General features: G+C 52.7%; 1 protein-coding gene across 4 annotated transcripts in view; it reads right to left on the bottom strand.

The window, feature by feature from the left end:
* Positions 1-659: 659 nt before the first annotated feature.
* Brd3 (bromodomain containing 3) overlaps positions 660-17,229 on the bottom strand; it is a 29,902-nt gene continuing 13,332 nt past the window's right edge. For 3 of the 4 annotated variants that reach the window (XM_032902983.1, XM_032902985.1, XM_032902986.1), the window contains exons 5-13: positions 16,853-17,067; positions 14,751-15,122; positions 12,058-12,186; positions 9,536-9,727; positions 8,614-8,664; positions 8,031-8,266; positions 5,279-5,571; positions 4,247-4,372; positions 660-3,626 (exon numbers count right to left, since the gene is read on the bottom strand). In XM_032902983.1, the coding sequence (XP_032758874.1) occupies positions 3,511-3,626; positions 4,247-4,372; positions 5,279-5,571; positions 8,031-8,266; positions 8,614-8,664; positions 9,536-9,727; positions 12,058-12,186; positions 14,751-15,122; positions 16,853-17,067 (1,730 nt within the window). In that variant the 3' untranslated portion in view covers positions 660-3,510. The remainder of the gene's footprint in view (positions 3,627-4,246; positions 4,373-5,278; positions 5,572-8,030; positions 8,267-8,613; positions 8,665-9,535; positions 9,728-12,057; positions 12,187-14,750; positions 15,123-16,852; positions 17,068-17,229) is intronic. The other variant, XM_032902987.1, reaches the window with a different exon arrangement.

The following is a 17,229-nucleotide window of genomic DNA, read 5'->3' as shown; positions in this document are numbered from 1 at the left end:
GACTAAGTCAGGAGCACTTGAGCTGTCTTCAGGCGGCTAGCAGATATGGGTAGTACGTAACCATCAGGCTCCACGTAGGACACTGGGAAGCCACTAGGCAGCTTACATTCCAGGAGGAGGCCAGGCCAGTGCTGGAAGACTATGATGAGAAGGGCGTCGTCACCAAGAGTGCCAAGGTTCCTGATCCACTCTGGATGGGATGGCCATCCTCTAGGGCCCAACGCGAACCCCCTCTCCAGGCGTGATACTAATGGCTGTGGCCACCTGGAACTTCTCACTCCACGGCCTACCTTAGTGAGTAGTATAGGGCTCTTTCTATGTTCTAACCCACATTTCCACTGGGCCCACTACATTGGAGGCCTAGATCACAAAGAACCAGACAGCTGACTGCAGCAAGGGAAAGGTAGAATGGACAAAATGAGACAACCTGAGAAGCAGCTTGACCTCCTCACTTAGGACGGCAGGCAGTCTAAATGAGGACTGCAAAGGACTCTCTGTTCCCTAGCACCATGACAGGACAGCAGCTGCTCAAGCACTCTGTGTGTTCTGTGAAAGGGCACCATCCTTCCTGTGTAGTGGGCTGGCCTTAAAGCAGCAGTGAGGACCTCGCCATGCACCCTTACAAAGGCACTGCAGCAAAGAGCACCACACAAGCACAATCTTTTTTTCCCTTTCTTTTTATTATGAAAACAAAACAAACCCCCTAGGAGAAAGGTTCATGATTACCAGACACCAGAGTACTTCCTACCGTTTTTTACTCTGTGGTGTTGAGGCCGGCATTGCAAAAAACAAGCTAAACTACTTACAATGGACTCATTTTTCAGTAACTGACATTTACAGGAGTATACTAGAAACGGCACTAAAAAGTTTAAGAAAAGTTACGGTAAACTTGCATGCACATCATACAGAAAAGAAACGTTTTAAATATATATATATATATAGATATATATATAAAAAAGGAAAGCTTCTGGAAGTGTTATGCCAGGAGCAGGGACAGTGATGAACAGGACAAAGCTTTAACAGTGGCCTTGCGCTTCCCAAGGGACTGCAAAGGCATGACAGCTGCAGAAGGACAAAACCGAGAAAACCACACAAGAAAATGTCTCCAGTCTGTAAGCAAGCTGAGCTACCCAGCCTGCGGAGGTCTGAGCCGCAGACTCTGCCGAGTGCCCACCCTAGCCTTGCATGTGACCCTTAAGGAAGCCTGTAGGCAGCTGCCCTCCACCCTCTGCACGGGGCAGTCTAAGTCCCTGTAACTCAGAAGGGAATGGCAGCTGCCCTGCAGCCTGGCATTGTGGGGACCGGGGCCCTCCAAAACTCTGAAGACAAAACAACTTTAGTCTGGACAGAAAGAAAAAAAAAGTTAAAAGCACCAATGACCAAGGCTGCTCAGTAGGGACCACGGCCACAGGAAAGCCAGACTCTCCCCCCCATGCCCAGCTCTGTGCTACACCCCTGCTCTGGGGACAGACTTCACCCCAGGGCCGGGTTCTGCTAGCCCGACAGCTCTCGGGGCACTTGCTCTTTGCATGCCCAGGCACTGTGCCTTGCCTAGGCACTGGCTAAGCTGTCAATGGCAGGCCACCACGGAGACCCCACGTGAAGGTCTGTCAGCTTACTCATGTTTATTTCTTACAATCACAGCTTAAATATTCTATTAAAGTTCTGTTTAAAAAATACCTTTGAAAAACAAGGGTAACCTTAAAAAAATGGAACCTTAAAATCCACTTATATCTTTATTATAAACAAAACTGGCTTACAAGTTTAACTGGCTGATAACTCACCAGGCGTCTAGACATGCCAGCCAGCCAGCCAGCCACTCCCGAGCTTGATACCCACTGCCAGTCCACATCCACGAGGGCTGGTGGGATCGACTTTAGGAATCTTAAGTATCTCCCATGGAGGGATGGGTGAGGATGAGTCCTTGGCTCTGCCTAGAAGCAATGGAAGAAACTGCAGGGACCCCATACACACCCCAAGTAAAACCATACAACCCACGGCTCTGCACTTGGCACTCCCAGGTGGGGGTCAGCAGAACCAGTCTTCTGGGCTAACTGGAAACTCTTGAAAGGGGCCCATGTCGAAAGTAGAAGGTGGAAGAGAGCCTCGGCAGGCTGCAGGGATGGGTGCTTCTCGGCCTGGGAGACTGGCCTGTGCGTGCGCTCCAGGCTGAGGCCACAATGCTCAGAGCTAATCTAGGCTGACCCTGCATTCCAAAACCATTCAGCAGCCTCAAAAACAACAAAGCGAACAGGACTTTCTGTTAAACTCTGTATATTATTACTGTTTACAATAGAAAATTGAATGTCAAGATCTTGGCCTGATATACATTGCTTCTCTCTCAGCTTACGTACAAAGCTTGTGTGGAAGAACCGAGGTTCCCTCCGTTGATGTCTTTGAAAAGACCAGAAGTTAGTAAGAAAAACTCAACAGACAACATAAGAGGAAGATGTGCTGCAGCTGAAGGGTTGCCAAGTCCCCAAATTTCATTAAAAAACAAAAAAACAAAAACAAAAACAAAAACAAAAAAAAAAAGCAAAAAAGCCAATGAGCCCAGAGAAGCTGGCGGGGATGAGCACCAGCCCCGGGGGTGGGGGGCGCACCGCCACGTCTCCTCGCTGGAGGCCTGCATCCTCAATGTCTCTCAATGCACTTACTTACAGGTTTTCTAGTCTTTTTTTTTCTTTTTCATTTTTTAAAAAAATGACCAATGATGTTAATAAATAAAGTATTTATATATACATAAAACTGGGGAAGTGGTTCAGAGCGTTAGGCGACGACAGCCGGGCAGCGCTAGCAAAGTGGGGACGCTGGGCTGGACTTCTGTAGAAAATGGATGAATTTACAAAAAAGTTTTTTTTTTTTAATCTTTTTTTGTTTGTTTTTATTCCCTTAAGTTGAGGTAAAAGTTTCGGTGTTCCGAAATCTGCACGCTGCACACACAGCCAAAGGACCAGAAAACTCAGCACCCCTTTTCCTCCATGCCCAACCCACAGGTGTGAGGCTCTGGTCTGCAGCTACCAGGACCCTCCACTAGGGCCCGGGTAGGTCCCCATGGGCTGACACATGTCTTCAGCCCCTGCGGAGAGAAGTAACCTGCTGGTTAGTGTTCTAATACCTTTGAAACACAGAACCCACTCCAGAGAAATACCCTTGAAAAGCTTCCTTCAATTTATGAAGGGAGAGAGGCTGGGCCTGAGGAGGGATTGGGCAGGTCCAGCCCCGCCTCCAGCCCACCCTGTCTATGGCCATCAGGTTAGCATCCCAGGCGCAGTCTCCACACAACTACACCCGAGCTGCAGGGATCCCTGCAGAGCTCGGCCCTCTTGTGGGGTCTGGTGCACGCATGTGCGAGGCTCTCCGCCCTACTGGAGCACAGCTGGAAGAGATCATAACACTGAAGTAAAAGAAAACCTGCACACCATGGAACGAAAGTATATTAACCATAGGAGGGGACACTGCAGTCGGCGTGCGCCACGTCCATTTGTCCAGCTCTGTTCCAGTCCAACTTCACTCCGAGTCACTGCTGTCAGAGCTCGACCCACTGGAGCTGCTACTCGCAGACTCGGAGGAGCTGCTACTGCTGAGCCTTGATGGGCCTCCTGAGGGAGCTGAGCCGGACTTCTCTGCAAGGGACACAGGAGCGGGAGAGACCCTTGCTGAACAGTGCCATCAAAAGTATGCATGCTGCCCCCTGTCACAAGTCATGTGTCTTGACCCAGGGGTACAGTAAACATTTGAAGAATGCCCTTAAAATAGCATCCAGTGGACACATGGCCGCACTGAGACACTTGTCTAGGTAGGATCCCAACTGACCACTGGGCTCGGACTCTGACCACCACCTACACATCCTACTGTTGTAGAGCATCTCTGGAGAAATCTAAACCCAATCACCTAAATCTAAGGCCTAACAAACCAACCCGAGGCACAAAGAAGCCCTGGGCTGGAGCGTGCTTGCTCACTCTATCAAAATAACATGCTGGGCTAGAGAGCAGAAACCCACTGCTTTCTTCTGTAGGCTGGTGACCCATGTTTAGGGGTGAGGAGGCAGCAGGGGCAGATCAGGCCCTCAGCATCAAGGCCAGCCCCAAGGAGATCTTTCCAAGCGCCCAACTGCATAGACCTTTAGGTTTCACGGACACGCACGCACGCACGCGCACACACCCCTACCTGCAACCACCCCAATGGTCAAAGATGCCCCCACCCCTAAAAGTTAGGAGGTGTTAGGAGGTTGACAATGGTTAACCTTTCTTAGTGGGTTTCTTGCTGTTCAGTTGTCCGCTGACATCCTGTAGCCGCTTCTCCAGCTCTTTTTTCTTCTCCTGAGCTAGCTCCTCTTTCGATTTGGCTGCCTGCTTCTTCCCGCTTGTTGCTGTGGAGTAAGTGAGCAGGGAGACATTGGCAGAGACTCCTACCAAATGCCAGCATCCAACCAGGTGGTCAGAAAGTCGCAGCCCCACCCGCTAGTGCATAGACCACGGCCTTACTGCAGGATGACTGTATCTGACACGGAGCTGCAGCGGGAGACGGCAGGGTGACCTGGAACCACCGCTGCCACACCACATCTACTGAGTCCTCACCGTATACCCTCATCTCTCCTCCTTCCTGGAACCCGGAGCTGGTCTGTGACCTGTCATCTGTTCTCATGGGAAAGGCACAGACCCCATCCCAGTCCTCCCTCAGGGTAGCTGCTCTCTCCTGCCTGAGCCACAGAGATTGCCATGATCTAGAAGAGAGTTCAACTTTCACTTCCTGACCCCGGCATCATCATCATCCTCCTCAAGTCTGTTGTTCTGGAGTGATCAAGGACCAGACACACCTCATCAGCCACATGTAGGTTGGCATGAGCCCAGGTAGGGAGGGGCTGCCTTAGGACTTCAATTCCTCCCAGCTGCAGACCCAGGCAGTGACTGGTCCCTGTCTGTTAAAACCATTAAATTCAGAGTGCACTTTAGCTAGGGTCAGGGTTCATCCTGGGAAGGTTCTGTACACATGATCAGTAAAGGGGATAGGACTCATTCCTACAGCCAAAGCCCTGATGGAGCCTTAGGAAGGGGTATGAGAAGGGTGCTGCTTGGGCGTGAATGAATGGGCTGGGTCAAACCCACTTACTTTTCCAGATCAGGCCAGTTAAGGCCCAATAGGCATCTTCCCTACCAGAGAACAAGGAAGAGGATGTGGCAGCAGGCACGCACAAACAGCAAGGCAGCTGTGGGCACAGTGCCCACTCTCAGGGGCTGCAGAGGCTACCAGCACCATGCTCTCCCAGACAACTTACACAATGGTTTCCTCTGCTTTTTCTGTAAACAAGACTTGACATATCTCTCCAGTTCCCGAAGTGTGGTTGGCTTCAGGGTCTCAAAGTCAATCTCAATCTCGTCTGGGTTCGAGTCCCGAAGGGAAGGCTCCCGGGACTGAATGATGTGCACCACACGACCTAGCTTCTCGCCAGGCAGCCTGTTGATGTCGAGGCTGAGTTGCCGCTTCTCATCGTAGCTCATGGGCAGGCCCTCCTCCTCTTCCTCTGAGTCATAGGATGCAGATGCCTGCTTGCCACCCTTCTTGAGCTGTCTGAGGCAGAAGACGAGCCACGTAGCGTTGAGTCTCGGGTATGTGTCTCACCACCTAGCCCCGTTCTCCTTCACTAAAGACTGTTCTCTTCCCTAGAGTAACCAAGGTTCCTCAGGAAGAAGAGCTGGGCAGACTGTTTGAGGATGTCTAGTTTGCCTGCCAGAGACAGGCTAGACCCTACTTCAGGGTCAGAACAGCTGCTTCCTGGCCCAGGTTCAGTCAGGAACTACCTCCCACCTCTCAAACCTAACGGGTCAAAACCAGATCTCCATATTTAAAATTTGGAAAGGAAAAGAAAAGGCCAGGGACAGAGAGATGCGACATGGTTGATGGAGTGTGTCAGTTATTACACTGAGTGCAGGTGGCTGACAGAGCAGTTAAAAGGAAGAGACGGTCACGTGAGAAGACCCTTCAGTGATGAAGTTACAAAGCCAGTACAACACACCATGCAAGCTCAACAGGCCAGGTTGTACTAAATACCCTGTCTCTGAGGTGATGGGGAAAGCCAGACATGGCTACATTATATTTTTACAAAGAAGGCTAAGGGGTTGGTGAGACAGCTTGGTGAACGAAGGCCGATAAGCCCTAGTTCAATCCTCAGTAAATACATACCGCAATGGGAGAACCCTCTTGTAAACTGACCTCTGACCCCCACATGGACACTGTGGTATGTGTGCATGTGTGTGCGTGTGTGCGTGTGTGTGTGTGTGTGTGTGTGTGTACACACACACACACACACGTGAATTTCTAACTACTTATTAAGACAGGTTCTCAATACATAGCCCTGGCTGGCCTGAAATGCACTAAGTAGACCAGGCTGGCCTTGACCTCAGAGTACATCTCTGACTCCAGAGTGCTTGGGATTAACAACGTGTGGCACCATGCCCAGCACTACAAGTAATTTTAAAGTGTTTGAAAGGGGCCTGAAGAGATGGTTTGGTGGCTAAGAGCTCTGTTTTGTAATCACAGAAGATCTAAATCTCAGGCACCCACACAGCTGCTTATGACCACCTCTAACTCCAGTTCCAGGGATCTGATATCCTCTGCTGGCTTCTGAGGGGAATGCATACACATGGTACACAGTCGTACATGCAGGTAACACATAAAGTAAAAATAAACACTCCTTTTTTAAAAAAAAATTAAGGGGCTGGAGAGATGGCCCAGCAGTTAAGAGAACTGACTGCTCGTCCAGAGGGCCTGAGTTCAATTCTCAGCAACCACATGGTGGCTCACAACCATCTACAAGGAGTTCTGATGCCGTATTCTGGCATGCAGGCCTGATAGAGTACTCATATGCATAAGATGGATAAATCTTTAAAAAAAAAAAAAAGTGAAAGCAGGTCACTGTGGCACACCTCTGACCCCAGCACCCAGGAGGCAGAGACAGGCCAATCTCTGTTTGAGGCCAGCTTCCCATCAAGGACTATTATTTGGAAGAGACTGAATTCTGACAAAGAGCCTCGACCATATATGTTAACTGCCCATGAAGACACCTCAGTCCTACAGATAGAGAGATGTATGTATTAAAGCCAGGCCAAGGAATGCAGAGTGGGAGTCCCCCTAACTGCCAGGAAATAGAAAGAAAGTAAACAGTCTTCTTAAACACTGTCCTTAATTACTCTGGAATATAATATTGTACCACGGGGATCAGCACCATACGATCCCAAATCCAGAAAAACACATATGAGGAAAAGTGAGTCCTACATCCTTCCCAAGGGTGAGAGAAAAGAGAGGCAAAGGCAGGGGAACAGAGGCCACTCTGCACGGCTCCAGGCACCGTTCTCCTGAGCCCAGGCACTTCCCAGCCCACCCCCCGAGCGGCCCTCTAAGCCATCGGCCTCACTGCTGCCAACTCCTGTGAAGGCCGACACCATTGCAAGGCGTTGAGTGTCCCTGCTTCCATGACTGCTGCCCGAGAACCTGTCCTCCAGTGTCCAGAATATGACCCTTCAGCAGTCTCTGGCTCTCTTCCTCCAAGGAGGACTTACCAAAGCAGGGCAGCTCAGCAGCTATGTACCCTCTCAGTGCTTCCCCCAAAGAAGTGTCTGCTAGCCTCAGCTGAGGCTCTGTACTCAGCTTCTACTGCCGACCTGCTCGCCTGCCGACAGCAGTTGCTGTCCCGCCCAGCCACAGAGAACCTTCTTCTCCTGCTCCTTCTTACTGGGTGTACCAGAAATTAAGAGTGCCTGGCTCCACACGGAAACCCCTTGGTCCATAACAGGAAACAGGTCCCAAGCACCTAAAGCAACAGATGCCTCCCTCCTCCCATAGCACAAGGGCTTTAACAGCCAGCACCAGAGGGAGCCAGACAGGTGAGGATGGCCTCCCCAGCGGGCCTCACAGGCTCTCAGTCACCCCGAAGCCCCACCCAAGTTTTCATGGAGCCAAGGCTCCATGTCCCAGATCTGGCAGTCCTTGTGCCCTGAGGTGGTCTGAGGACCTGGCAGGTGACCACCCACCTGCTGGCTGTGGTTGTGCTATTGGCCTTCTTGGTGGGAGCCTTCTTCTGCTGGGCCTGCTTGGCTGCTGGGGCTGCCTTGGCCTTCTTCTCCTCCTCGGACTTGGCCTTGTGCTTCTCCTTCTCTTTGTCTTTGTCTTTCTTCTTCTTCTCCTTTTCCTTCTTCTCCTTCTTCTTCTTTGGTTTGTTCACTGGGGCCTGAGACAAGGCGGCCAGCTGTTCGTGCACGGCTTTCAGCTAGGAAAAAGCAAGCAGCTAAGCGGGTGCCTGGGCAGGTGGGTGCCCCTGAGGCTGCCTCAACTATGCGGGATAAGCCAGGGGCGTCTGGGCCCCGCTCTGCCTCTGGAAGCCAGAGAGATGCAGGGAAGCACTTCCCAGCCCACTCTGCCCCTCTGTGTGCCTGCTGGTGAGTCATGTCACCTTCTGAACCTGTTCCCTCACCTATGGGGGACAGGGACCCACCTCCCAGGGTGGCTGCTCATAGGCTGGGCTTGGGACAGGTGACACAGGAGGACCTTGGTAACGGCGGCTAATACTTTCATCATTAATGCTTATCTTTCAGATGAGAGGACTAGTGTAAGCACCTGCACAGAGGAGACATTCAACAGCTGATCCTGGAAGGCTCCGCAGCCAGTCTGCGGGATCAAAGTGAGACAATGACAGTGGCTCATCCTCCTGGGGCCCCACCAGCCGCCAGCCAGCAAGACAGAGTGCTGCACTCATGTCTCGGGGAGGGGCTGAGACCCACCGTGTACAGGTAAGCAGGTGGCCTGCGTGGCTCCTGGGTATATCTCAGGAAAAGCTACATAGCCAACAGGGGAAGGAACCATGCAGTGGGAAGGACTCAGCGGCCCAAGGGCCACACACCTAATGGCCAATTCCCTTTTCCATGACATCATTATCCCAGAATCTGACAGGCAGCTCCATCTGCTGACACTACTCTCCTAGCCCTGCCTCCCCCTGGTGCCACCTGCTCACGCACACTACTGTCTTGGTGGCTGTGCACTGACTTCCCAGGGCTGGCTGCCACACCCGGGAAAGTAATTCATATAGTTGAACTGTTCCTCAGAACAGTCAGGTCACCTCATTCTGCACAGCAGGGAGACTGAGGCAGAGGAGGGTATGGGAGGCACAGATATGAGCCAGGCTCTGAGGGGTTCTTGAAGCCTGGAGCACACCCACTGGAGCTTCTTAAAAGGCATTACTGTAGCCTGTGTGAAATTCCCAGCCTTTCTGAAGACCGCCCCCCCACTCCCCACCCCCGACCCAAGAAGGACTCAGGCCTTCAAGTGCTTCCAGCCACCTATGAGCTCTTGGGTGTCAGGCTCCAGCCTCCACAGACCCAGGAAGGTTCTGTGAGCAACCCCAGAGACTGCTCCACCAGCACAGACAAGGGCCACAGTAGATCACGGAGGAGAAAAGGACAGCTGGCAAGGGGCCAACTCGGTCCGCTAGGCTTGGTGAGGCATGCTCAGTGGGAAGCAGCACAGAGCTGGTTGTCCTCACCTGCTCCTGCAGCTCTGCCAGCCGAGTGGCTCGCTCCTCTTCAGAGTCTGAGCTGCCTGAGTCCGAAGAGCTCTCCTCGCTACTACGGCTGCTCTCAGCCCCTTTGCTCACGATGGGGGCTGTGGGAGCAGGCAGCGCAGGCACCTCCATGGGCTCATCAGGCATCTTGGCAAACCTCATCTCAAACACATCCTGGGGGGGAAAAGAGACATCTGAACAACTGCACGCCTGCAAGGTAGGACCCTCTGGCATATAAGACGCCCCTGAGCAGGACCACGTCAGACAGGGCTCAGGCTCTGCAAAGGGACAAGCAATTCTTCAGTATAGGCCTAGGATGAGGGAAAGAGGCCAGCCAATCACAGACTGGCTTTCTAGGGTGTGACACACAGGCCACTTTGACTAAACCTGCAAGTCTTGTGCAGGAGGCAAACAGCCTGGGTACCCAGGTTCCTTAGGAATGCTCAGGGTGCCTTTTCTTCAGCCCTAGAGACCAGCAGGGACTCCAGCCACAGGGTACTTGGAGCTGGCTCCTATCTCACCTGATCCCCTTCCTGGGCTGTCACTATAGAGACACACCTCACACCAGAGTGCCAAAATGGGCAAAGCTGCATTCTAGCAAAGCCAAATTTAGAAAGTCCCTTGCAGCAGCTGCTGCAGGACCAAGCCCTTGAAAAACCTTGATGAGGAACACTGAGGCAGAAAGGGATGAGGGAGCCATGTGGAAAGTAAGGGGGGGTGGGTGCTCCTGCTGCCTGCCTCATGTACTGGACCTACCCAGACATATGTGAGCACATATGCACACCCACCCATCAGGCTGGAGCCCAGCTTCTCAAAGTGCCTACTCTGAGTGTGTGCTTAGACCAACCCTTAGGTGTGGGAGGCTAACTGGCAAGTCATTATGGTGTTGGGCTCTAGCCTCTAGAGCACAGTCCATAAAATTAACAGTGGTGAGTACTGAACAGCACTGATAAGGAAGCTCCTCTCCCCTCCATGTCTGGGTGGCTAACGATCACTTCTGCAGGACAGCTGGTCTCCATTTGCTTTGTGAGACAGCATTTCTCTGTGTAGTCCTACCTTTCCTAGAACTCAGTCCACAGACCAGGCTGGCCTTGAACTCACAGAGATCCACCTGCCTCTACTTCTGTCAGGGTATAGCCTGACTTTTGGCAGAACAGTGCCCTTTGACACTGCATGCCAATGTCTTTGGAGTTCACAAAAGAGATGGGAATAGACAGGACCTAAAGCTACCTCTGCACATCAGAGGACCTCCATGACGACCGTGCCGTTTCCTAGCAGGGCCTGTCCAGAAGGAACAGGGCACAGCCAGCACTCAAGAGACCATGTGCCTCACAGGGGCCCACTCTCCCTCACAAGGGCCCACTCTCCCTCACAGGGGCCCACTTTCAAAGGTAGGTGAGAAACATTAGGAGGAACCGCAAGTGGGAAAAAAGATTTTGCCCACCAACCCTGATAACCCAAGATGGCTGTTAGGGAAATAAGAAATGTTCATAGGACATTCTGGTCCTCAACCCAGGTGTAGTGAACACCTGTAATACCAAAACTCAGGAGACCGAGATATCTATGAATTCAAGACTAGCCTAAGTTACAGAACCAGACTCTACTTAAAAGATTTTTTAAAATTTGTATTTTTTGTGTTTTGCCTGCACGTATGTACATGAACCACATGCATGCACTGCTCACAGAGGCCAGAAGAGCATCGGATCCCCTGGAACTGGAGTTAGAGATGGTTGTGAACCACCATGCAGGAGCTGGGAACCAAACTCAGGTCCTATGCAAGAGTAACAAGTGCTCTTAACCACTTAAGCCATCTTTCCAGCCCCTCAGACTCAGCTAAAAACAGCAACAATAACATAAGAAACCAACAAACAAGAAACAAAATAAGGTGCTGAAAAATGTCATAATCTTTACGTTTGTCATCAAAAGGAAAAAGTCTTTTGATGACTTCTTCCACACAAATAACCAACCATCAGGAGCAGAGAAATCCCTGTGTTCTGTGCAGCACCTGGTCCTTGGCAGTACACGTGTACATGTGAGTATTCACACACCCTGGGTGAGAGCACGTGCCCTGCTCACACTTGCACTGAAGGCTGTGCAGAACACTCTGGCCTCTCCTTAAGACAGAGTCTCTGTCATGGACTGTGACCCGACCCAGCCCTGCTCTAACACCTGAGTAGAGAGGACACCCACCAACCCCACTAGGTACACTAACCCCAAACGGACAAGAGATGACACTCTGCAGGACAGCTAGGCATGGGCTTCTGCAGCCACAAAGGCCACTGCCTGCTTCCCACCTTCCTACTCCAGTCTGCAGCTCACAGAACCAGAGGCTCTCACTGCCACACAGGTAAAACGGACTGTGGAAGTGAGGCTCCTCCGAGGCCTGCCTGCTGGGGATGCTCTGGACACTTGAATCATTGCCCCGTGTGTGCAGACTATTTCTAAGGGCCTTGATACCCACAGCACAACAGCTGATGACCACACTTATACCCAGCCTGGGTTACCTGGAGCTTCCTGGCCATGGCTACCACTTCGTGGTCTGGAGGGTTGTACTTATAACAATTGGAGAACATTAACCGGATATCGGCAGCGAAGCCCTGTGCATCTGGGTACTCACGGCTGTCCATTTTCCTCTGTAACAAGCAACAAGATGTGAGCAGACCTTGCAGGGCATAGACTTAGATTCTCAGAACATCCTAGTCAGGGCCTCTGGCAATTAGCTTGGGATCCTTAGAGGAGGGACCCCTCGGGGAAGGGATAAGAGGATCAACAAGAAACATCTGGGCTTCAAGGACAGAGCCACTGCATGGAAGAAAGATTGGGAGATAAGGCCCACACCAACCCCATCCTCACATAGAGTTTCCAGTTCACATGGCATCTATGGCAGAAGGTTCTGGGGTTGGGGGCTCTGGGGGATTTCAATCCCAATCCTGGGAAGTCCACTCAGTTTACACAGAAGACTCTGCTTCTCCTGGACGGAAGCCAGGAGCTATCACCAACCTGCTTATTGCGTCTTGGGACCAGAGGCAGCTCTGAGCTTGTGCAGGGGTGGAGGGTAGGGCGGTACAGGTCTGTGCAGCCAATGCTGACAATCACAGGGACCACCCGGGAGCAAAATCCCTCAAACCCCACCGCTGTCCAGCCCCAGCAGTCCCAGCAGAGGCAGGCTGGGCAAGGTCACACAGGCACACAAAGCTGGGCAGGGCAGACTGATGGGGACTGGGTTGGTCTTCTTTACACTGCTTATGAGGATGTGGGGTTCCTGCCTTGTGTGGAGTGCGGAAGAGTCAGTGATCTAGGGGCCAAGGACCCACCCCACCCCCTGACTGGATGTGAGTTCCTATACAGTGGACAGATCTCAATAATAGTCCTGGCCCTTGTGCCCAAAGACATTCATGTCTCAGTAAATGGCGGCCTGAAGAAACGCCTCATGGAACTGGTATCACACATGCTGAGACAATTCCTGGAGCTGGTATGATACATGCCAGGACAACTTCCCTCTGAAGCTTTGTCACTAAAATCTATACTGTACTGGGTGCTAGACAGACAGTTAAGTGCTTAAGGGCAATTGTTATTCTTCCAGAGGAGGTGGGTTCAGTTCCCTTCACCCACATGGCCGCTTACAGCTACCTGTAACTCCCGTTCCAGGGTACTCAACAGCACCTTCTAACCTCAGTGGGTAGCAGACATGCACATGGCGCACATACACACGTGCAGGCAAACACTCATATACACACATACACACGTGCAGGCAAACACTCATATACACACATACACACGTGCAGGCAAACACTCATATACACACATACACACGTGCAGGCAAACACTCATATACACACATACACACGTGCAGGCAAACACTCATATACACACATACACACGTGCAGGCAAACACTCATATACACAATCTAAAACAAAAATTAAACCCATGGCATACTCAGTGCTTCCTCCTTGGCTGTACAGCCTTCAGTCGCATGCTCGTCTGCTACAGTCTCTTCACAGGCTGTGCCAGTCAGGTTCAGCCACACAAGCTTCACCTGGGTAAGCACACAGCCTCTCTCTCAGCCTGGACAAAGCACATGGTGACTTCCCAGTGAACTGAACTCCCACAGCTGCCTCATCTTGGACAGGGCGACCAAACACAATTATCCTGTCCCAGTGCAGCCAAACCGCTGGAACCCCCAGCAAAGTTCCAGAACTCCACACAACTGCACAGCGGTGGCCAGGCAGTTAACCAAGGCCTCCGGCAGCTCTGGGATGGTGTGGTTCCCAGGGCCCTTCTCCTCACCCTAGCCATGCTGGACAGGCCCAGTTGCTTACTTCATTTTTTTTTTACTCAAATGAGCACAGGCTACACTTTTTTAGGTGGCCAGGCCTTCCTAATCCTGTCCCTGATACTCACTACCATCTAGGACAAAAAGCTTCAACTGGGAGATTCTGCTTCAGACATGATGAGGTCCAACAGCTGAGGCCACTGCCTGTGAAAGGACGCCTGGATGAACCAAGCACCGATCTGGTTGCCTCAAGTGGAGAGGGGACATCTTGGGAGTTAGCATAGAGATTCCTTCTGGGAGGAGCCAAGCCCAGCTCTGGGTCTGTTATCATCTCCCAAGATCGTCTTCTCACAGAAACTCAAGCCCACCTCACACCCGCCAGGCCCTGACCTGGCTGGACAAGACAAAAACCTGAACAAGACACAGACTCTGGGAAGTGCTGGTGTGGGAAATGGTACAACCGAGCTTGTGGCCTTGGTTCCTTGTCCATCTCTCTCCATCAGGGGTTTGAGACAGGGCCTGTTCATGTAGCCCTGAATGTCCTGGAACTTGTTTTGCACACCAGGCTGTAAGTCTCAGACTTATAGAGATCTACCTGACTCTGCACTAGCCTCCGAAGCAGAGACAATTAAGAGCCCCCTTCTGGTGATATGGAACTGGGGGACAGATAGAACTGAACCACCGATCTACGATCCACCAGAATAAATGACAATGGAGATGCGGACTCAGAGGCTAACAGGTCCTGGTCCCTGCAGGCCAGGGTGTGGGCAGGCCCAGCTCTCAAGAGCCAAGAGGCATCAGCAAAACAGGACTGGAAGGAGGTCACACAGAGTGCAGCTCAGCCGAACAGGGCACCAGGGCCAGAGAGAGCCTACCCACTCTGGCCATGGACACCACCCTGCCCTGCATGCCACCCCACTTACTTTGACTGTGCTAAGGTCCATGGGGTGTTTGATTATGTCATGGTAGTCATGCAGCTCCAGCGCCTCGGCATCCACTGGCTTATAAAAGGGCCACGCGTAGGCAGCGTGCTTCTTGGACAGCATCTCCCGGAGGATGCTGTCACAGTGCCGCAGGTGCTCGGACAGTTTTCCCTTTTTACCCGCGTGCTGTGGGACCTCACCATCTTCTAGGTCCTTCTTGGGAGGCTTGATGGGGCGACCCCCGCTCTCTCTTCGGGCTACTACCTTGGCTTGCTTGGGCTCTGAAAGTGGCGGGGGAGACTCACTCCGGCTGGCAGTGATGGCGGACGTTGTGGGTGTGGTTGTGTCTGCTTTCCGCTTCACGCCCTTTTTCTGTGACAACAAAGTACCAGTGAACTCCAGCAACAAGGAAGCGCACAGGGAGATGTGTCACACGGCTGCCACACCTCTGAAGTGCAGACTGCCTGCCAGGTGCCAAGCTAGCAACCACATGCAGGGTCCTGCTTCCTTCTCAGCTGTCCCCACAGTACAGAAGACACCGAGGCTCAGAGGGGCCAGGCCTAGGGCCCAAGGTCACACAGCTGGCCATGGTGAGGCTCGGACTCTCCCTGTCAGCCCTGAGGATTCAGCCGTCCCGGCCCAGCGGGTGAGAGTGCCGCTGATCTGAGCAGCATGAGGTGCTACAGGGAACTCACCAACATCTAAAAAGCACCACAGACTGGTGCCAGACAGGGACTCCCTGCTTTAAAGACCAAGAACAAAGTGCCAGACCAGGCCCTGAGCAGGTGCTTCAAGGACAGACACAAATCGAGCAGAAGGAGGGAGGCAGGAGGAGCATTCCAGGCTGGATGGGTGGGGGCAGCCTGACCAGGAGACAAGAAGCAGCCACAGCAGTTAGAGGCCAAGAGACTCCAAGGGCTGTAGGCATAGAGAGACCAGGACTCTATCTGGAAGGCACAGGCAGTGCAGAGGGCCCAGGAGGTGTCACAGCCCTCCACAGGTACAACTGGAGCCGGCTGCTCATAGCAGACACACATTATAGTCTCTGCCAAGGGACCTGAGAGGGTAAGGGGTCTCTGCCACAGCCTGAAGAGCCCAACCAATAGGTATCACCACTGAATTAGGACCAGGACTCGGTATATATTGAGACATGCTCAGCGGGTTCCTTCCAGCTGCTTGGCCACAAACTCACAGGCCTGAGGACAGCAGTAGAACCTGCAGTGGACAGCCCCCTAGTTACTTCCCCAGCCAAGCTGCCACCCTCAGGCCGACAGGGGCACAAGCTGGCCATCCAAAAACATTTGATGGACACCTACAGGATGGCAAGCACCAAGCACGAGCTGCAAAGGACCTGGGGTGGAAGGGCAGACTCGCTGTGGCAAACAGCCTGGCCAGGCGCCACCGGGAAGTGCAGGCAGTGAAGGCCACAGGGGGAGGGAAGGCAACGGAGGTGGCATTTTACCTTGGGAGAGCCATTTAACCCCTGAGCGCCCGTTTCCTCATCTGTAAGAGGGGGGACTACTGCCTGCCCCAGAGGGTCGCTGTGAGGATCAAATTGAAGAAGATAACACACATGAGTGTCTGTTATGGGCCCTACTCAAAGCTGGAGACTCAATAGGCCTTGCCAACCCCACACCTCACAGAGAGCCCCCATTCCATCTATGCCCAAGTAGGGCCTGGCCAGAGCAGGACAGTGTCCACTGTGAGACTCCAGCAAACAAGGGACAGCTGTGCAGGCCCCTATACGGTCAGGGTGCTGTCCCTGGCCATCACATCCCCAGAGATGACCAGAGATATCCGACTTGTCCTGCTCTCACTATTGACCCCACACCTCTCTATCTTCCCCAATGGCTTGTAAAGACCAGGGCTACCAGGCCAAAGAAGCTGGGGTTCAAGTCCAGCTCGGCCAGCACCAGCCATGTGACCTCCACCCTGAGCCTCGGTCTTCTTGTCTGTGCAGAAAACCTTTCCAAAGCTGCACCTGGAAAGGCAGCAGAGTTCCCGCCTGCCCCAGAGCTGCTCCCACTTCAGAAACTGTAGGAGGCTTGGACCCCCAAATGACTTCCTCACCAGATAGCCATGCAGGCCTCAGGAAAGCTCACCTTGACTACAGGCGGTGTGGGAGGGACCACGGGGACGATGGGTGTCGCAGGAGGAGGCGGTGCGGCAGGTGGGGGGACTGGAACTGACGTGACGTTTGCAGTGATGGTTGGTACAGGGGTGGCGGCAATGACGGGTGTCTGGGATACGGTGGGGGGTATGTTCTGGAAGGGGGGTGCTGGGGAGACCGAGGACACAGCTCCCATTTGTTGTGCACCTTCAAGGCAAGGACAGGGAGTTCGGCTCAGTAGGCTCTGCATTTCCAGAAGCATCTACGATCATGCCATCCAGCCATAGCACTGGGGCCTTCTGGGATGGACCAAGACACCCTAGTTTCTGAGTCTCTCTGCCTATCCTTGGGGTAGGGCTTGGCCCTGCT

The sequence above is a fragment of the Rattus rattus genome, chromosome 5 (genome assembly GCF_011064425.1).
Source record: "Rattus rattus isolate New Zealand chromosome 5, Rrattus_CSIRO_v1, whole genome shotgun sequence".
Taxonomy (NCBI): domain Eukaryota; kingdom Metazoa; phylum Chordata; class Mammalia; order Rodentia; family Muridae; genus Rattus; species Rattus rattus.
The sequence above is the reverse complement of the archived record's forward strand: the minus strand, read 5'-3'. Positions and strand labels throughout refer to the sequence as shown.